This window comes from Trachurus trachurus (genome assembly GCF_905171665.1).
Source record: "Trachurus trachurus genome assembly, chromosome: 1".
NCBI classification, from domain to species: Eukaryota; Metazoa; Chordata; class Actinopteri; order Carangiformes; family Carangidae; genus Trachurus; species Trachurus trachurus.
Genome location: NC_139891.1, coordinates 8,157,959 through 8,178,568, shown reverse-complemented (window position 1 = coordinate 8,178,568; position 20,610 = coordinate 8,157,959). Strand labels below are relative to the sequence as shown.

Here is a 20,610-nt window from a genome sequence, read left to right as displayed (position 1 = left end):
AACCACAAGGCAGCGTTTCTGCGGTTAAAGAAAATTACAAATAAATCAAGAACAACCAGATCCAATCTGGACTTGTGGACCTAACGTGCAAAATAATCCCTACATGTCTGTTATCGTTAGATCATTTTGTTGCTGACCTTATAGACAACGGTTGCCATGAATTGTGGGTAGGGCTGTTGGTTCGACAGGAACTCTCCGATGACCTTGTTCATGACGTCCTGTGGTGGGAAGAAGTCGTCCAGAAACTGGGGCAGGATCCTGGACACCACCCGGGCCTCGCTGGGTAAACCCTTCCTGATCCTGCCCACAGGAAACCCCAGGAGGACAGATGATGACGGGAAACAGAGCGTTCAATAAGCTTTTAAAGATTTAGCTACATACTGTACATACTTTACAAACCGATAGGTCAAATAATTAAAGGTGAAAGAAGACGGCTGTGAAATAGGAGTATCACATGTGTGGTTTGGCATCTGTCAGTTACAAATATGTGTAATTGATGTTCAAGTGGGTGTGTACAGTACCTGTCAAAGAGCACAGAGACCCTCTCCATGGCAACAATGATGGACTCGCTGTCCGGGGCCTGTGGGTCAGAATGGGCGGGGCGGCTGGCGGGGCTGGCTTTCTCCTTGCCTGAGGAGAAACCAACATGACCCACCGTGACGCCCGCCGCCTCCGCTACGGCACAGCCAGAGTCAACCTGACCTCTAACCCCTGTCGCGTCTGAACCCGACGCAAGCACCGCTGAGAGGACGAGAGGGGGGGTTGGAACCGGTTGAACCAGTGGGGGAGAGGTTAGAGGTGAAGTACGGACACTGATATCACAGAATTCAGATCAGAATTTAGTTGACCTCAAAGTGAGGTGATTTTTCAGGGAAGCTACGTTCAGTCATTCTTATTCTCATTGGTTTTATTAATGAACTGGTGCTTAAAGCATTAGAGTGATTTCCAATGCCACGTTTCCTGAGTACATTACTGTATATACTAGATTAACCACTCCTGTGACCGGAATGTACTGCTGTACAGCACATAAACAGAGGTGGTATGCAGAAAGTTACAAGTCGATCTGCATTGGCCAGGGCCCTGGGTTTACTCAAAGAATTTGCTGGCTAGCTCTCTGCAACAACAACGGTGTTATTTAGCCTGTCACATAAGGAGAACGACATGCCAAGAGTTAGTAGGGGCCGACGTAGGGGTTAGAGGTCGGGTAGATCAGAGGTATATGTATAATACATGCAGGAAGCAAGCAGGTTTTTTTTTTTTTAATGCCATCATAGATGCTATAAGACAGTTGGAGGTCCAATATGCTACAAAGAGATAATGATGTTAATCACTACCATCAGTCTGGGTGTTATCAGGATCATTGGCAGATGGTGGAAAGAGAGCAGATACATAAACATGACAAAAATGCTGCAGGTACAATGAGAACAAACTCTCACTTTAAAGCATATGTTTTCATTTCTACTAGCCGTGCACCTGTTATATTGTTTAATCTGATTCATTTGTGAGGGGTGCATTTTTGTCTTTACTGTAAAGGACATTTGGAGACAGACAGGAAAGGTGCGGGGAGAAAGAGGGGACAACATAAAGCAAGAAGCCACAGGTCCAACACATGGTGACTGCAGTTGGGATAAAGCTGATGTGGTAGGGGCTCTATGTGGTGAGCCCAAGGGGGGGAAAGATTAATTATTCCTTCAATTAACAGACGTATCATTGGTCTCACTTATTCATAGAAAATATAAATAACTGAAACTTTTCACATTTCAAGTGAAAGAACTAAATTTACTAAACCGACTGTCAAAAAAGGTTTGGTTTGGGCTCTTGTATGTACTTTCAGATGTAAAACAACGCAATGGAGGCATATGGTAATCGCCTTTCCCTCATCAAACTCATCAAGTACATAATCCAACAACTCCAAAACACTCTCTGGTGGACAAGTTGTGACCTGCACATTCACCACGCTATGAGATAACGTAACATTACGAGACATAGTTGTTTTTGAGGCAAATGCATCCCAGACACGGCTGCTGGGTGGAGTGACTTGAAAACGCAAGTATTTGCTTCATGTGTCGTAATGTTAGATAATTACACGATTATCTCATAGTATAGTGAATGTGCAGGTCACAAATTGTCCACGAGAGCGTTTTGGAGTTGTTGGATTGTGTATTTGATGAGGGACAGGCGAAAGTACCGTGCGCCTTTGTTGCGTTAGCTGAGCAGCTTGCGTCTCAATCTAAAAATAGCTTGCACCGACAATTAAAAGGAAAATTAACCTACCTCTATGACTATAGGGATTATGGCAATGGGCAAATTTGCCAAAATGTTGAACTATCGCTTTAACACTCATATCAAGCCACATTACTACGAAGCTTGTGCATACAAACAAAAATCTTTAGGGGTCTACTGCGTTTTACATGCCAGTAGGAAGGAAGGGGTCTGGGATAAAAGCACAGGGAAGATATAATGCACAACCTAAGTGGGACAGTTAAACTTGCAGTGGAGAAGGAGAACACATGCTGAAGTTGTCTACAAGAGCCCGTGCAGGTGAGTTAGCCAGCTAGCTCGATGCCAGGGTGAGAGTGTGCAGCAGACTGAGAAAAGTCACACCAGCAGTAATGAAAAGCACCAGTCCTACTACAGTACTGTACCTTCTAGTGGTTTAGCCAGCAACGTAGGGTGAGTCATGTTAGCGCCGTGCTTACCGGTGTACATGCAGGTGAGCATGAGGCCCAGCGCAGCCATGGCTCGGTGCGGCGACGGCATGTTGACCCGGTCCACGCTGAGTTTGACCAGCGCCTCTCCGTCCACACGCGACAGCTGCTCCGACAGCAGGAGTCGCTCCAAACCGCGCAGCACGCAGTGGTAGATGACCGAGGGGGTGGAGTCCTCGCTGGCAGACACCATCACACCGCACAACTGGAAGACAGAGACAGAGGAGGGCAGACAGTTTGTTTTAATCACATCCATTTCATTCTACAAGGTAGGATGTGAAACAGTGCATTTTTAATCTTACCTGTATAACACCAGCCATAAACTCAGCTCCTACATCCAGAGGGTAGTTCTCCATCATGTAGAAGGCCACTGCACACATCACCAACACGTGCTGCTGGTTATGCAGGTTCACACAGCTGTAGAACAGACAGGAAAGAGTCAGTGGGTTAGAGTTAAGATTTGACAGCACTCTTAGTGATTGCACTTTCTTTTAATATGAAGCACACAGCAGTACAGATAAGCGGATTCATTTCAGATAACAGCCGTCCTGAACACTGATATGTGGGTGTGTCTCCCTTTTAAACAGAACCAGCTGGTCCAGATTCAGTCATTACGATAGAAAATACATTCATATAAATCATTCAAAAACTGATATATTCGATAATGCATCATAATAGTTGACATAACTAGGTAAAAGGTGAACCATCATGAATCCATAGCAGAAAAAAGATCCGATATAATAGAAGCTCTTACGCACAGTAACAAGACAATAGACTCTAAGCTTGAATATAATAAATAGAAAAGACAATTATAGCATCACATCAATTGTCAGAATACAGGCCAAAATACATCAAAAGGTCCAAATGGAACTGAAAAAAAAATCTTAATTAGAACAAGCTCTGGATCGAAATATATTAGAAATCCCTTCACATCAAGACCAGAAGCCTCCAATCTCAATCCAACTAGAGAATAAAAACAACACAATCCTACATGTTGTTGTAGTCGACCTGAGCATCATCAGAGACTTTGAGTGAGCAGCCTAATCTACCTATTGTCTTAGAGTTAAGATTTAACAGGAATAAAAAAATTAAAAAATAAGGGCAGTGGGTATTTAAAAATGTGAAGGGCAGCACCTAGTGGCTAAGAGTCACACAGCAGTCTTGCGTCCTTAATCTCATTAAGCTGGATAAAACTAATTAAGTCAAAGATCCACTTACAGGGCAGGGAGGGGTCACACACTGACATTAAACATATTGGCTTCACCATCCACAGAGCCCATTAGATGATGAAATGAGGTCAGCGCGTGTGTTTGAGATGAGCGCTAATGAGAGCAACACTCACTGAGCGATGGCCCTGAGGTTTGACAGGAGGTACTCGCAGACGGTGGGGATGAGCTGTTTGGCCGTGTCGTCCAGCAGGTCACATTCCAACACATACAGAACTCCGTGGAGCGCCCCCATGCGGCTTGGCAGGTGGGTGCTCCGCAGGGTCGTCTCCAGCAGGCGACACACAGGCTCGGCTATCGCTTTGTCCTGGAAATATACATGGAGGCACATTACACTTCACATGTAGGAGATCAGACTTGCAAGTCACAAGCACACGTCCCTCTGCCACGTCATGTCATGTCTACGGCGCACACACAGCCCTGCTCACCATGCCCAGCACAGCAGCAGCCTTGCAGATGGCAGGCACCAGGTATTGATTGAGGATCTCGTCCTCCGGTGGGTGGAGCTTCTGCAGCTCCATCAGGGTGGAGAACATCATGTCAAACTGGTTCCTCTCCGTGAACAGGTCTGACACCGCCAGCAGCTACAGGGGATGGAAAAAAAAGGGGCCAAAATTCAAAATACTAAGTATGTTGCACTCCAAACAGTACTGACATTTTTTTTCTGACACGTTTTAATCAGATATGTGAATATTAACGGCTAGCATACTGTTAATGTTCCCAATATAAATGAAATTAAAGACTATTGAATGAAAAGAGCAGCAGATTAGGTTTGGCCCTTGCGGATCTATTGCTTGGTCATGACCGTACAGTAGCTGTTGCAGTGTATTATGGGATTTGTAGTGCAAGCGTTATAGCGGCGGGCCATTAATAATAGAAAATAGAATTTTTCTCACAGGCCACATCATTCGCATCGAGGGCCTTGTGTTTGACGTGTTGGGCAGAAGGTGGAGATGTTAAGAGAAGTGACCTCTACTGGGTTCACATGAAATATTCCGGGCGCCTCAAAATATGTAAAAAACAGCATGCACATCCTAGTTGCCCAATGTTGGGTGGCTGCTGGACCAAAAAATGTGACATAGGTAAAGAAAAGTCTGCAACACCAAAGGAGCTTCAAGGCAATAAATTAACAAAGCTACATGACATTTCGAGCACCACCGGCTCTTCCTCAGATGTTAGATAAGAGAATGAATGTCCGATGACATGACCACGTGATCTCACACAATAGTTGTGCATTTACGTATGCAATCAGTAGAAAAAGTAAAAAAAATATATTGAACATGATTGTAAACCCATATATACATACATCTAATAAGATCTTATGTTCCCATATAGGGATTCAGGCTGTACAGGCCGTCATGTCACATAGAAAACCCATTAGCCGAGTAGCTTCCCATTAGGGTTTTGGTGTTTTCACAGAATTCACACAAGATTCAAACCAATTTTTTGATGAATTATTTCAGACACACGCCTGTGACACTGGGTCAGCAGCTGTACAAAGAGGAATACATATGAAGAGGCTGGATTCTTTGATGAGGAAAATTTGGACCTCGAGGTGTGAAATCTTTAGAGCCTCTTAATGATTCAGTGAGAGCAGTGTTTACTGTTGTGAACAAAAGATAATGACTGCGTGTGATAACTCACCGACCGCACAACTTCACTTATGAGGATGGTTGGAGTCCTCCTGTTGCTCGGGGAGCCAGGGATGAGCCACTGGCTGTAGAGCTCCAGGAGGAACTGAGAGCATGAATGAATGTCCACACCTGCACGGTGCTTCCTGAAAGCACAGAGGGCAAAGGACGGTCGCTGCGTGCACACTTGTTTTTCCAGTGCACTTGCACTGGAGACAGAAATATATACACAAAGAAGTCTAATATTTATCTGACCTGGAGTTTATAGGAGATGTCGGTGGGGAGGTGGGTGCTGGAGTGTCTGTCTCATCATCCTCATCCTCACCCCATTCTTCCTCCCTCAGGGGAGTTATGTTATTACCCAACCACACCGAGTGGATGGAGACCTGAAGAGAGATGCCGAGTAAAATTCAGTGGCCAACATTAAATGTGTATTTTACAGGGATAGTTCAACATTTTGGCAAATTGGCCCATTGCCATTATCCCTATAGTTTTAGGAGTAGGTTCGTTACCTTTAATTGTTGGTGCAAGCTATTTTTAGAACGGCGGAGCAGAGCCGTGAGCTGCTCAGAGCTACGCTACGGAGGCTAATTGAATTTCTTGGTTTCCCTCATCAAACTCATCAAATACACAATCCAAAAACTCCAAAACGCTCTCGTGGACATGAGAGAGTTTTGGAGTTGTTGGATTGTGCATTTGATGAGTTTCATGAGGGAAAAGAAATAAATCCCATTAGCCTCCATAGCATAGCTCTGAGCAGCTTGCGGCTCTGCTCCGCCGTTCTAAAATCAGCTTGCACCGACAATTAAAGGTAACGATCCTACTCCTAAAACTATAGGGATTATGGCAATGGGCCAAAATGTTGAACTATCCCTTTAACAACTAAATCCAACATATTGCACCTTGTGCTTCTTACCTGTCCCAGTTTGTAATCCATGTTACCGATCTCCCTCTCTGTGTTGATCTGAAGCAGCAGCTTCTCATGACTGATCAGCGTACCTGCTGAAACAATGTTGAACAAGATATTTATTCAGTTTTAACAAACTCTGTTCTGTACCTGGTGTGACAGCAGGAGCTGGGGTCAAGGAGTATGTGACTGTGTGCCGTCTGTTACCTGCAGAGGCTGCCGATAGTGAGGGCACAGGGTCCCAGGCATGATATGGGTGGTGTGTGTGGACGTTGTCCCTCTTCGATACAAGCGCCTGAATCTCTCTCTCCACCTCACCCCTGATCACTGCAAGTTTCCTACCAAACCTGGCCACACACACACACAAAGAAAATCTAAACACTGCCATATGCTCATATTCTGCTGCACACAACAGACAATGGTTGCATAGCTACCGTGTTTCCAAGGCTTTGAGGCTCTTGTTGCGGGGCTGCTGTTCCAGACAGCTGACTGCAGGGTTTCCTGCAGCGGGCAGGGTCATGGCACTCAGCACCAGGCTGGTGATGGCCTGAACTGCCAACACATTCAACTGGGTACGCTCCAAATCCTCCTGGACATAAAAAGGGAATAATTTAGATTGCTAGGAAAGACATGTTAAGAGTAGGGACAGAGATCAAGAACTGGTTCCTGCAAAGAACCTGCTGTTTGGATCATTTTAACCCTTTGAGATCAGTTTCTTTAATCAATACCAACATGTTTTCTGTTTCTCACTGACCTATCCGGGAGGAGCAACTCCTGGCCTGACAGCTTTGCTTACTTTTAGGACTGTGTTCTGTGACTCTGCCTGCTAAAAGTAGCAGTGAAATACAGTTACAGCCCATGTAGCTGTATTTTACACTATTGATTAAAAATTGAATTTAAAATGTTGATCATCTTGGCATACAGAGCAATAAGGATGCATATCTCATTAGATAATGAGAACCGAGCCAGCCCAGCCATAGTAAAAAGAGTATCAGTTTCAATGGGCCAGGTGCAGGTAATAAAATATAGCTGCAGCCACAGCCTATGTTTACTTTGTATAGCCAAGTCTAACTGCATAATATCACAAAGTCTAGATTACCAGACAGCCTCAAATTCTGAATTTTCATTTCCTACATTCAAGTCTCTTATTAACAGTCAAAGATTCTGTGGAAAATAAATATTGTTTTCATTCATACCTTATTCTGCTTTGTATACATCTACTAAGAATAAAGCAAACTATGTGCAAAAACCTGTGTAGCACTATGTTTTCAAACCAACACAAATTTGATCAGGACAGTCGATAATGCCACTGGTACCTCAGCAATTCTCATCCAATCATCAATATTCATCCCTAGGCAGGAAACACGATGATAGAATCATTTCCCACAGTTTAGCAGCTTCTCTCCAGTGTTGTGATGGAGCATGTGAGTGAAGCTGATGCATTTTCGCACTTGTTTTCTAAGTGACCAATTACAAGAGTGCAAAGGTAGGAGAGATGGGTTCCAGTACGAGTCTGTTCTGCTCCTTTCTTCTTCACTGGGCATAGTTGAGTATTTTAGTCCATACAATTAGTGTGGAGGTATTGATTACTATTTGAGCATATCCTTGTAGTTGCTTACTGACATGTACAGGTCTGTATATTTGCCTTTTGTGACATGTTTGCTACTTCATGAATTCTGCATATTTATGGTGTTAAGTTAGATTTGTGATGATATTGATATTTGTAATTATTGAGCCCTTGATATGTATTTGTGAGATCTCTTGATTTGCTATGATCTCTCTCCAGTTGTTATATGTTGGCTTATTGGCTTTGCCAGCCCATGGCCAGCTGCTGCCCATACCACTGATCACAGCAGTGGCCTATAAAAACCAGCGGATGGGTCAAAGCTACAAGCCTGATGAAGCCAACAGGGTGAAACACGTTGCTTTACTTTAACAATAAATCAGTGTAAATGACCACATTGTGTGCGGTGGAACTCCTTCTTTTCCTCTTGTGTGTGTGTGTGTGTGTGTGTGTGTGTGTGTGTGTGTGTGTGTGTGTGTGTGTGTGTGTGTGTGTGTGTGTGTGTGTGTGTGTGTGTGTGTGTGTGTGTACCTCCTGCTGCGTCTCCTCCTCCTGGTCCATTGTGATGGGTTGGGTGACCAGCACCCCCAGCAGAGTGGCCCAGGTCTCCTCAAACTGTGTCCTGCTACTCCAGCCTAAACAAGGTGACCACAGCACATGAAGATTCAAACATTTCAAAATGTCACGATTCATACAGTAAAGATGAGATGCAACCCTGTACATGTACACTAAGGAAACAGTGTTCCTGTACCCAGTGTGTTGATGCGGTAGAGAAACTCTCTGAAGACATCCTTTTCCTGCAGGAAGTCCACGGGGATCTCAGGTAGTGTTGTGCCAAACTCTCCTCCTGGCTGAGGGGACCAGCCCAGTTTCCAGACCTACACACACACACACACACACACACACACAAAAACAGCAGTTAAACATAGAAGTGCAGAGACTATTTCTGATACAAGAGTACATTTGTATATCACACACTGACCAGTGGAGGCACGCGGGTGTAGCTGTTGACCAGAGGCAGTCGGGACAGGCTGATGATAATGTTGCGCAACGTTGGTGTGAGAAAAGCCGGGAATACAGCGTTTCTATGGTGACCCAGGGCAAGGATGCTCTGCAGGCCTTCCACCAGCTCTGCCATTATCTCACATGCTTTCCACTCACACATGTCTGCAACACAACATGATATTGTATGTAAGCTGCTCACAACACAGGTTAAGAAAAAAACAGCATGAAACAAGCCAGTAGTGTTTTTTTTTTTCCTTCTACTAAGTGAATTCTCACGGTTGGCATGTGCGTCCACTTCGTCCCCTTCAGCATCTCTTTCTGCCTTTGTCTTTCTCTTCTCAGGGTGCAGCAGCCGGTCTCCAGGACTCACAGCCACTGGGGAAAGCCGATGCAGAAGGTTTAATCACCACCGTGTGTGCACATTCCCTACGATTTAGTGAAATTCAAAACATTCTCTGCCGTCTCTGTTACCTGCGACGATGATGAGGTGCAGGCAGTAGATGAGGGAGCAGGTGCGTGTGGAGTACTCGGCGGTGGAGAGCTTGTTCCACACACACGGCTGCTGCAGGGCCAGACACAGGCAGGATAGAGCCCACTGCAGGTCCACGCTGAGGGGCAAACGATTCTGGAGCAAACGCCACACCACCACCTGGGGGAGGACGCACGTGGTTAGAAGGAGACCATGGTGAGGGAGGCGAAGACAGCTGATGCAAAGAATTCATACACAGTGGTATAACTAGTTTGGTACCATTTCTATTCTAAACCACAGAAGAACTAGATCTCTCAGTCAGAGAACTCTGCGGGGTGGTCAACCACGTGTTTATTATGTGGTGCTTTACCTCAGCGGCAGTGCAGGTGAAGGTGGTGATGAGGTGTTCCTTGTCAGAGGGAATGTGTAGTGACGAGGGCAGCTGGCTCACACTCAGCAGGTACTGGGACAGAGCTCTGCACAGAGACAGAACCCTGGGGTAGAAACTTGGCTCATCTGAAACAGAGAGTGGAAAGTCTCATAAGAGGCCAAACAACATCCGGCATCTCCTGAACACAAAAGTCTCCCTGAACCTATATCACTCCATGATTTACCCCTTTATAAGTGACTGCAACATTGCTTGGGCTAGTACTCACCGAACTAAACTGCAACCAGTTCTTAGGTTGCAAAAACGAGCAGTGTGAATCATTGCTCTTTCTCCACCAAGAACCCATACTTTACCTTTGTTTCATATTTGGTATCCTTGATATTTATCAGATTACCGTAATTACCTCCAGATTGCTCAGTTTGTATATGGTTCTTTAAACAAAACACTTCCTTCCTTGTTTCACAATTTATTTTCTGCAAACGAACTATTTCATAATTTTTCAACCCGTAAAGCATATCAGCTTCGGTCAAGAACCGTTTCATCCCAATTTAAGATTTCCTACAGAGGTTCCAAGATATGGCATTCACTTCCTCCTCACTTTATTAAACTCTAAATCAGCAAGTCTGTGAAACGTATGTTGTGTAATCAAGAACTGAATGTTTTGTTTTAACTTTCATTAACACCTTGATGTGTGTATGTGCCTGATCTGTGTGTTCAACTGTGTTTTATTCCTGAGGTTGTGTATAACTGTGTTTTATTCCTGAGGTTGTGTATTCGATGTGTGTGCCTTGTATAATACAGTAGCTTGCATTCTTATCCATGCTTTGCAATTGTTTCAGGAGGTTCTCTTGACAAGCCCCTCGAGGGTTTTTTCGGACCTCCTAGCATGTCCGCTGTGTATAATGTCTTTTTGTTGTTGTTTTTTTTTCTATTTTGTTTTACTTTATTTTATGGATATTGTAATTGACTATGCGCTAAATAAAATCAAAATCAAATGAAACAAAAAACATCAGAAACAGAAAGAAAAACTACAAAACGCTCCATCCACCAATCTGTTTGAGAATCTCTCTCTCACCATACACATCAGCCAGTTGGTCCCAGTAGGGCTGAGGCTGAGAGGGAGGCAGGAAGGACTGGTGCGGGGCAGGAAGTGACCCTGTGACCCCCGATAGTTGCTCTAGGGTCACCTGCAAGGCCGTCTCCAACAAGAGCGACCCCTGACCCCGTGCTAACCGCTGCAAACCCATACTCAGACACGGACACAGGAGGCTCAGGTTGAAATCCTAGGAAAAGACAATGGAATATTAGAATCCATAGACATCATTACGTTTGCGTGTTTTGCTGCTGTATAATGAAGAACTGTCATCACCTTGCAGCTCATGATACTGAAGAGATCAGCAGGAGGTAGTTTGGTAAGCAGTTCTGTCGTCTCCAGCAGGGAAACGTCTCCACGAAGACAACACTGAGACTTCACCAGAGCCACATACCACTCCTAGAATCCAAATGAACACATTAACATTTCGTCATTTGAATTGAGGAAAATTTTTCCTCAAAAAAGGTTTGTGACAGAGATTTTTTTAAGTTTAGTTTAATAAAATAATCATCCACAAGATCCACCAGATTTAGCTATATGCTAATTTCCAGAAACCTGAGGCATGAAATGATGCAAATGGACAGAGGACAGCACAGACACTATACTGATATACAATTACCACATTTAAAACGACCAGATTGTTACGGTGCAGGGGGGGGGGACAGCACACAAGCACAATAAACACACCAGCCTCCCTCACCTTATCTGCAATGACCAATTCAGGAGCAGGGGCCGGGTCCCCATCCAAGGGGTGTGACGTCACAGGAGGGGTGGGGCTGCTGGTGTCGGCGACAGTGGCTCTGAACCTGTCCAGCAGGGAGTAGAACCTCTGATGCCTGTGGAAGAGAACAGCTTTTTGGTTTCTCTCCAGTTGGACAAAGATGAAACGGTGGAGAGATTTTGGAATACAAGCAGGTAATGAGTGAATTCTCTGGATAACTGAGAAAAGAAAACCAAAAGATACAGCCATGTGCTTGGTTGTGAGTAACTGGTGAGCAATTAAGAGCATACCTCCCTCCTCATCAAAGCAGTTCAATTGGGTCTATTCATGGCTGAAACTACAAGCAACAGTTTAACCCTTAAAATGTCCCTATGACACAAGAGTATTACCTCTGAGCCAGCCCACTGGTCTGGAGGTATTCCTGGATCCTGTCCAGCTCCTCCACAGGCAGCTGAGCTATACTGTTCTGGAAGGTGTAAAGATAATTTTAATGAGTAAAAAACAAAAACAACAAAAAACATTTTAATACAAAGCTGTTCCCAAGTGAGAAATAACACGTTTCTCCAAAAGCCACAGAGGAAAAAAGAGAAGTTTGCCCACAGCTTGTACTCATGAGAGTATTGTTGTACCTGTAGTGTCTCAGCCAGCAGCATTTCCACCCTGCGACACGCTAGTGTGTCCACCATGCGAGCCAGAACCCTGAAAGGTGTATTGAGCAGCTTGTCCACATACAGCATCAGCAGGGATCCAGACTGACTCAGATGGATGCCCTCCAAACACTGCAGAATCTTCTTCAACATGGTCGGCTGCATGGGGGAGGAGGAAGACAAAATGAGGCCGAGCATGCAGAAACAAGGGCAGAAAGTAGGACAGGAGGAAAAAAAGTATTTAACAAACTATTTGAAAAAAAAAAAAAGACTACTGGGGCAATTAACAGATAAATAAGGTGTCATCTCACAGAAGTGAGGTTGGCACAGCGGGACTGGATGGCCTGGATGAAGAGGCCACTGGCAGCTGAGTTGCGGTGCACGGCGCTGATGAAGTCCTGCACTGGAGGCTCATGGGAAAGGTTGATGAGATCACGCACATGGTTGACGATCAGCCAGGTCAGATGCTCGGAGTCGTGGAGGTTCTGACACTATAAAATTAATAACACATTTACAAAATTGGTGTTAAATAGTGTTTCAGTGCTGTAGGGAGGATGCTTGTTGTCCTGCATGTCAGGGCTGACTTCACACTCTGAACAATGTGAATACTTCAAGATGTATTCTGTCATTTCTGAGTCTCACCACATAGTCACAGAAGAGGATCAGGGCTCCTCTGCGTACAATCTCTCTGTTGACCATGGCTAACTGGGACTCGGGCTTCTCCTCTTCACCTTCCCCCGAGGAGTGAGGGCTCAGCAGCTTTGTGGATGAGAGGCTGTGTCCCCTAACAGAGGATAAAGAGACAAGAACAGAGGCAGGATTGATAGACAGAAGATACAGTGTCATATTCACAGGAATATCCCAGAAGGCACCTGGGACCTATAACCTCTGTTCATTTAAGTGTATTCTTTGAGAGCTGACTGTCTCATGTGTCCCCTTAGTTGTAATTAAACTAATCTCCCTGGCACACCGCGGCCTCACCTGGGCGTCTGGTGAACCTCGGCCCACCAGGAGTAGTTGGTGTAGTCGATGATGAGGAGGACCTGGCACCAGAGGAGCACCAGGGAGGGGTGGGTGGTGATGAGGCTCTGCACCATGCTGTTCAGGCCTTCCAGTGGGTAGAAGAGGCTGGCCTCGGCACCGGTCTGCCCAGTGCCGCCCTCACCTTTCAAGAGACGGCTGGCTGCTCCTGTGATCCTGCGAAACATCCCTGAAAGACGAAGTAAAAAGGGAAAGCATTTCCATGTTGTTGTCCGAACGACACTGTATTTATTTGTAAAGCTGAGCGTATGCTGCATTTTAAAATCACACTTAGAATTACGGGCACAGTTAACTAGTTGAGTACTGTCAATGGTGTGGCGGTGGTTGTTGTGTAGCACACCTGTAGGAGTAGCTGTGCTTCTCCACTGCCAATGTCATGACCTTTGCTGCATGTATTTTGCTGTGCTGTGTATTTTCTTTCTCTTTTCATGATTTTAATTTATTTTTATTACATTATTATTATTATTATTATTATTATTATTATTATTATTATTATTATTATTAGAGTTGGCCTATGGGGTTTGGTCTGGGAGGGGGGTGGGTTTGGGTTTGAAGTTCTATTGCTGTTATTGATGCTGTGAACTGTATATGAAAAATGTTAAAGCAGAAGTAAGTGATATATTTGTGTTTATGTAAGTGATTGCTGTCGGAAGATAGAACTATTTAAGACTTATATTGAGTGTTTGGTCTGAAACACGGGTCTGTCAGTCCCTCTGCTCTGAGTCGAGGAGAAAACATTTATCGTATCCTACAGTTTTTATCCAATGAGGAGAGAGAACGGCATGCAGGGCTGTGTGTGCAGCCAAGGGACGCCGTGAATGTGGCGACGTAGGGGCGAGGACTGTTATGGTGCGTTCAAGGAAACTGGTATTTTTCCGACCGTGAAGTCGTACCAGTTCGATCTGGTACGACTTCACGGTCGGAAGTTACGAGTGGCCGTTATAGTGACTTTCACCGGTAAAACAGGTCGGAAAAACACGAGTGGGTTGCCTGGAACGCTACAAAGTCGTAAGTTGTGACTTGAAGCTGTAATTTACGATTTCAAAAGCCTGCCTGGAACGCAGCATTAGCGAAAACGACCGGACCACTTACTTCTGCTTTAATAAATAAATTGTTTAAAAAAGAAAAAAAGAAATATGAGCGCTTACCACTTTTGAAGACGTGTATAAGACACATGAGCAGTGTACCCAGCTGCTGGCAATAGAAGGTGTGTTGTTGCTCAGTAATGTCCACTTTGACTTCTCTGGAGGAAATATCATCCAGCAGCACTCCTACCAGCTGGAGGAGGAACCTGGAGGGAGGGGGAATGAGACATCAAGTGAGAAATGAATTGAGAATGTTTTACTCCTACAATCTTATTTAAAGAAGAAGAAAAATAAAACACAACACACCAACCTGGCAAACGTTTCCTCAGGTGGGGCTTTTTGTGCCTCACCATTAGTTTCCTGGTTACTGAGTGCGTCAGCAGCAGACGGGTCATTTGGGGAGGGACTCTGCTGATGGAGGCGGCGGATTGTGTGGCAGGAGAGGAGGTGTGGGGAGAGTGACAGCTCATGGACTCGGGACAGGACAATGTCCTCGGTCGACTGGGAGACGAGCACCCTGAGAACGGCGAGGATACCCGACACCCACAGCTGGACGGTGGCGACCGATGCCTGGAGGAGCACAGGGTTCATTTCCACTGAGATACATCACAATCACTTTACAAAGACAAGGTGTTGAGGTTGGACAGAGGAGGAGAAAAATGAGCTCAGGTCTTTGTGTGTGTGTCCAGTCTCACCATGGTGGCTGGGATGGTGAACATACTCTTGAGCAGCATGTCTACAGGCCGAAGAGAAGAGGGTGCTACAGTCTCAAAGAGAGTGTTCAACACTCCCAACGCCTCTGGAGAGTCCAGATGCATCTGTGAGGACACAAACACACAAATGTTTAGGTTGCAAAACCATTTAATTCCATCATTTATACACCAAAAGTATTTTTTTATGCCACAACCTCCTATAGGACAATAGCTGTGTTTACATGTAGTGTTTGCCTCAATCTGATTAAATTAATCTTCAATCTGTATACATGAACGCTAAATAAAGCGATCCACATTCAATCCATGTATACATGGCCCTAGCTGAAGCCGATTATATACTACTACTGTGAGACTGACAGCTGGTGAGTGCTTTGGGAGGGGGGCGGGGCTTACAGCAGCAGCCGCTGCTCGTTGAAGACAACAGTGATACATGCTTTCACGTCCGAGTCTCCAAACCAGAGACGTCTTTAACAACACCGGGAAAAGTCGTTAGATTTTTTTTTTTTATTATATTTTTTCATTTTCAACCGCAGGACAGGAACTCAGATCACCAAATCTCATGTAATACAGCACTTCATATCACAGTCATTCGATCCCAAATGGGCCTGGATCCCTCACAAAACAACAAAAAAAACCACAACAACCAGTCATATACCCTCCAAACACACAGACAAGGGTTAGTCGTTAGATTTGACGCTAGTCACTTTGCACAACAACAAAAAAAGTCGCCAGATTTAGCAAGAAAGTCGCCAAGTTGGCAACACTGCTTTGACTTTCCTATTTCCTATTTCCCGTAAACGTCAATACGTGACTCCTACGTACTAGGGCCTGTAGGGCTGTAAACTCCTAGTCGACTGGTCGATTTATTGGTCGATACGTTCTGGCTCGACCAAAATTCTGATTGGTCGATTTGCCGTGTTAATTTCATCAGGAGGACCGGGGCCTTTATTTACAAAATTGCCCAGGAGACTCGGCCTTTATTGGGGCAGGCTTTTATCTGAGGGGGACTTTTATTTCTAAATCCCTCCTCATCGTTCAGTAGCTCATCTTCATCTTCCTCACGTGTTGTTCTCTTTGCTGCATTGTCGGACCTGGGTCTCACAGCCCGGACGCACTGCCCGCGGGAGCGCAGCGCGCCTCCTCGCAGGTGCTTGGCTGGTCGCACAGAGAGCTGCTTCTCCTGCTCTCTGCGCGCCGGTCAAACACGACTCCACACACACAGCTCTGTGTATGGATGTGTGTGTGTGTCTTGTATGCAGACGCAACTGAAAAATATTTATATACGGACAAGCAACAACTTAATTAATCATCATTTAATTATGAAAATTGACCGGATTCTCTCGCCTTTTCTGTGCCCGACTTCCTGTCTGGTACGATCTGGTCTATCCAGCTTTACAACAGCTTCACTCCCGTCAGTCTTCAAAGAAAGTCCACACAAGTTGAAAGAGTTTCTGATCATATCCTCGTCAGTGTGTTTTTTGCCCCCTCAGTTTTTTTTTTTGTTTTTTTTTTTGGACTAGTTTTTTGACCCCCGATTAGTCGATTTTTAGTCGAAACTTCAGGGTTTCAGTCGACCAACAATTTCTTTGGTTGATTACAGCCCTAAGGGCCTGTATGCGCAGACTGAAGAATCCACTCTACCGTTTATATGCAGCATCAAGCTGATTATCAATCAGCGTAGACTACCTCTTTTAATCCGATCGGAAATTTAGTTAATTTGACCAAGGTGTTTACATGAGACATTTTGAATCTGATTGACCTATTAATCTGATTATAAACAGGATTTTTGCACCCATGTAAACACAGCTAGTGATTGTGCGAGTGCGAGTGATCTGTTTATCTATTTTCAGAGCCAGAGCCAGAGCTGATAAATATCTATATCTACTACAGAGTCATTTGATCTGCGAGTGAACACGGATTCTACCCTTTTCCAATGTGGACAAAGACTGACATTAGGTTGTTTGACAGTGGAACAGTTGAAAAGGGGCTTCACATGTATACATGGCGGCGATCAATAAGTTCCAACATCTTTATTAAAACTACATCACTGCTCCTACCTGCTGCTTGCCAATCATGGGAAGTATGACGTCAGCGATTTGTCTCGACAGTCTCTTCCACTTGTCCTCGTTCTCTTTGTGACACTGCTGCAGTACGAGGATGAACATCTCCAACACCTACAGACACACGTCAAGGGCACATGTGAGACGCATGGCTGGAGAAGTATGCAAACGCTAGTCTGCAACGTCCTCGTGTGTCTGCATACCTGATGATACTGCACCAGTCTGAGCAACATGGAGACCACCACTTCTTTCTGCGTATCCAGCTCTTTGCCTGCGTCTGCTTTGTTTGAACCCCTCAAGACAAACAGGTCGTGGACTATCGGCTGCAAGGCTGGGATGGCTGTCGAGGGAAACAGATGTAAGCGTTGAACAAAACAGTAAGGAGCTCAATAAAACATGCTTAGTACAAGAAAGATCATTCTCTGCGGCTCATATTGCATGTGTTCCTCTCACCATGTGTGACAGCTTTCCTGCCACTCGCCATGATGCCGTCACACAGCTGGATGATCTTGGGAATGCTGATTATCTGCTTCGAGTGGTAGCGCTCATAAGACAGCAGGACCAGGAAGAAGAAGATGTTTGGAATGATGGCTTCCGAGTCCCTGTCAAAAACGTAAAATCAAGTATTATTTCAGTTTACAGGATGGATTTGTAATTTAGAGCCCACATACAGTAAAGAAGAGGCAATATATAACCCAGTGGTTCCCAACCTTCTTTGGCTCGTGACCCCATTTTAGACATTTTCACAAATTTCTGGTGACCGATCATGTCCAGTCACATGATCTGTCCATTAATCAAGATGTGCCAGCTCAGATATTTTTATATGCTGCATTTTATTTGAACACTTTATATTCAAGAAAGTGAAAGTATAGAATACACTTGTTTAAGATTGTGTGGTGTTTTTAAATCATAATTTTTGAAAAGAATTGTTATTTAAACAAATATTTTTATCAGTAAGTAAAAAGAAATTTATCATCATCATCAATTACTAGACATTTCAAGTGACCACATTTGAATTCCAGGCGACCCCACATGGAGTCTCGAACCCAAGGTTGAAAAACACTGCTACTACTGATGTAACCAGCAAAGAGTTTAGTCTCTGGAACTGCTATGAGACTACATTGATGTTTTACAGGATTTGGTGGTGCAGACTCACCTGAACTGTCCCACTTCAATGTACTCAAACTGCTTCAGGACGAAGCCTATGAACACCTGAAACACAAGGTTTTTCCTGAATGAGCCAAACTCGACAACAAGTCAACAATTAATCCATGCAAAACCATTACAAGTGTGTCAAACCTGGTCTGAGTCCAGCAGGCAGTAGTTGACTCTGAGCTGCACCAGCTGGGCCAGCAGGTCCAGGACTTGTCTCTGCAGGGCCACAGAGGTGCTGGTTGTGTACTGCTTCAATGCTTTGATCACCAGTGGTTCAAACAGTCGAATGTGGTTGTGAATTGCATTCTGGGATTAAAGAGGACAAAAAGGTTGTGAATTGTCTTTCAGAGCAGCAGCACCTCACTCAGGAAACAGTCAGCCTCTAGATCTACGACACTTGTACAGCTGCTAGGAGGCAAAAACATCAGATTGGTAAATATGCAGGACCATCTAAGTATACCTTGTCTCCTCTGTGACGTGTTGCATTTGCAATGTTGGACCTCAGCTGATTGGACGCTTTTTGCATGACATCAAACCATCTAATAAAAAAAAAAAAGTGGAGAAGAAAGTTCAGCAACGCTGTACATACTCTATGCAAAATAAAGTGTCAAGTGTCATGGTCTGTCCTTGTGTCCTTTTTTTTTTTTTTTTTAAATTGGTGATGTTAAGTGATAGACAAGGTGACATACGGGACAAATACGTTACAACACATGGACTAAACATACGAACAGTCGACATAGTCTGTTCTTATGTCTTAATGAAATATTGCAACAACTCACCCGGAGGTGTCCTGCTCCTGTTCGGCCTGCACCATGTTGCGGAGACTAGCGTCAGCAAGAGCCTGGGTGAAGTGTGTGTACGGCGCCATGAAGCAGTAGTGGTAGAGGCCCGGCCGCAGGCTGGACGAGCCCAGACGCAGAGCCTTGCCCTGGGAACGGCTGGGTCCGCTCAGGATGCCTTCATACTGGGAGGCCAGGTTGGTGCCAAACAAGGTCTTCAACAGCTGAAGAAGGTCAAGTCTTACATCAGAGAGAAACTCCATAACCAACACAACTGTCCTGGGATTTTACACAGTCAAAGAAATCCCTTCTACTTCTGTTTCAGGCACAGTATATAATAATTATAAGAATACAGAGAGTACATAATCTAGTCTTCAATGCTGAGCCAAACTTCCTCACCAATCTATTTGTTGTGTCTAAAAGTGCAGGCAGGATGCCTTCCAGCTAGTGTGTTATGCACTGTGTGCCTGGGCGATAATAATATATACTGATGAAAAAAAACAGGTTGATAAAAAATTAGATGTTTCACTCCCGCCCCCCTCTCTCTTTATTTCTAAATCCCTCCATTTATTTTTACACAGCACCAAGCTCATCGTTCAGTAGCTCATCATCTTCCTCACGTGCTGTTCTCCTCCCTGCACTGTTGGACCTGGGTCTCTACCTCTGTTGCGCCGTAGCGCTTCACTCTCATTCAAGTCAGAGCATTTTCACAGTGTGCACTGCGGTTCGTCTCCGGTCATGACCGGGCTCTCGACTGTTTTCTGGTTTTTTTTATTATTATTTGAGGAAATACGGTATTTATTTATTTTCAGCAAGAGATTATTTAAATATTTATTTATCAGATTTTCTGGTGTCAGGTCACTTTATCCATTTACTGAAGTAAGTCAGGTCAGTTAAGTTGACTTCTTTTTACTGAAAGTTGTAAAAAAGAAAAAAGGTGGTTGAAGTAAGACTTAAATTTGAATTCAGTGTTTGTGTGTTCTTTATTAAAAGTAGGTCATTAAGCAATAACATAAAACGATAATAATCAATAATAACAATAATTATCGATATCGATCAATATGATTTATTTTTTATCGATATGCTTATTTTCGACATTGATATTATTCCCTATATCGCCCAGCCCTACTCTACATAAATGAATGTATGGAACCATCGCACAGGGAAACCAACGCCTTTACAGGCCCTGTCGGCAGGAACCAACCTCACTCTGTGTGGAGTCGCACTAGTTGCAGCACACTGCTCAGTGCTGGAACCATAAAGACTGCCACACACAAATCTGACACACAAAAATACACATTTAGAGACAAAATTATTATTCACTGACCTGTTGAACACATACTGTAGCCATGGTCGGTTCTCGGGAGAAGCAGGACTTGAGGTAGCCCAAAATTTCCTCCACACACTGTCAGAAAATA

The 20,610-nt window shown here is 44.4% G+C and overlaps 1 protein-coding gene across 4 annotated transcripts in view; it reads right to left on the bottom strand.

Annotated features, from left to right (window-relative positions):
• htt (huntingtin) overlaps positions 1 to 20,610 on the bottom strand; it is a 43,471-nt gene that overhangs the window by 3,365 nt on the left and 19,496 nt on the right. Inside the window, exons 29-64 of one of the 4 annotated variants that reach the window (XM_083997275.1) lie at positions 20,520 to 20,597; positions 19,193 to 19,416; positions 18,874 to 18,952; positions 18,558 to 18,719; positions 18,415 to 18,470; positions 17,712 to 17,860; positions 17,462 to 17,598; positions 17,256 to 17,372; positions 15,181 to 15,303; positions 14,796 to 15,055; positions 14,549 to 14,691; positions 13,341 to 13,569; positions 13,002 to 13,143; positions 12,671 to 12,850; positions 12,342 to 12,518; positions 12,102 to 12,178; positions 11,692 to 11,827; positions 11,268 to 11,390; positions 10,974 to 11,181; positions 9,881 to 10,026; positions 9,513 to 9,690; positions 9,318 to 9,416; positions 9,019 to 9,203; positions 8,788 to 8,914; positions 8,568 to 8,671; positions 6,907 to 7,061; positions 6,680 to 6,819; positions 6,482 to 6,567; positions 5,821 to 5,951; positions 5,579 to 5,711; positions 4,363 to 4,518; positions 4,051 to 4,241; positions 3,011 to 3,125; positions 2,700 to 2,913; positions 522 to 741; positions 138 to 300 (exon numbers count right to left, since the gene is read on the bottom strand). In XM_083997275.1, the coding sequence (XP_083853401.1) occupies positions 138 to 300; positions 522 to 741; positions 2,700 to 2,913; positions 3,011 to 3,125; positions 4,051 to 4,241; positions 4,363 to 4,518; positions 5,579 to 5,711; positions 5,821 to 5,951; positions 6,482 to 6,567; positions 6,680 to 6,819; positions 6,907 to 7,061; positions 8,568 to 8,671; positions 8,788 to 8,914; positions 9,019 to 9,203; positions 9,318 to 9,416; positions 9,513 to 9,690; positions 9,881 to 10,026; positions 10,974 to 11,181; positions 11,268 to 11,390; positions 11,692 to 11,827; positions 12,102 to 12,178; positions 12,342 to 12,518; positions 12,671 to 12,850; positions 13,002 to 13,143; positions 13,341 to 13,569; positions 14,549 to 14,691; positions 14,796 to 15,055; positions 15,181 to 15,303; positions 17,256 to 17,372; positions 17,462 to 17,598; positions 17,712 to 17,860; positions 18,415 to 18,470; positions 18,558 to 18,719; positions 18,874 to 18,952; positions 19,193 to 19,416; positions 20,520 to 20,597 (5,343 nt within the window). The remainder of the gene's footprint in view (positions 1 to 137; positions 301 to 521; positions 742 to 2,699; positions 2,914 to 3,010; positions 3,126 to 4,050; positions 4,242 to 4,362; positions 4,519 to 5,578; positions 5,712 to 5,820; positions 5,952 to 6,481; positions 6,568 to 6,679; positions 6,820 to 6,906; positions 7,062 to 8,567; positions 8,672 to 8,787; positions 8,915 to 9,018; positions 9,204 to 9,317; positions 9,417 to 9,512; positions 9,691 to 9,880; positions 10,027 to 10,973; positions 11,182 to 11,267; positions 11,391 to 11,691; positions 11,828 to 12,101; positions 12,179 to 12,341; positions 12,519 to 12,670; positions 12,851 to 13,001; positions 13,144 to 13,340; positions 13,570 to 14,548; positions 14,692 to 14,795; positions 15,056 to 15,180; positions 15,304 to 17,255; positions 17,373 to 17,461; positions 17,599 to 17,711; positions 17,861 to 18,414; positions 18,471 to 18,557; positions 18,720 to 18,873; positions 18,953 to 19,192; positions 19,417 to 20,519; positions 20,598 to 20,610) is intronic. The other 3 variants (XM_083997277.1, XM_083997276.1, XM_083997278.1) reach the window with 3 other exon arrangements.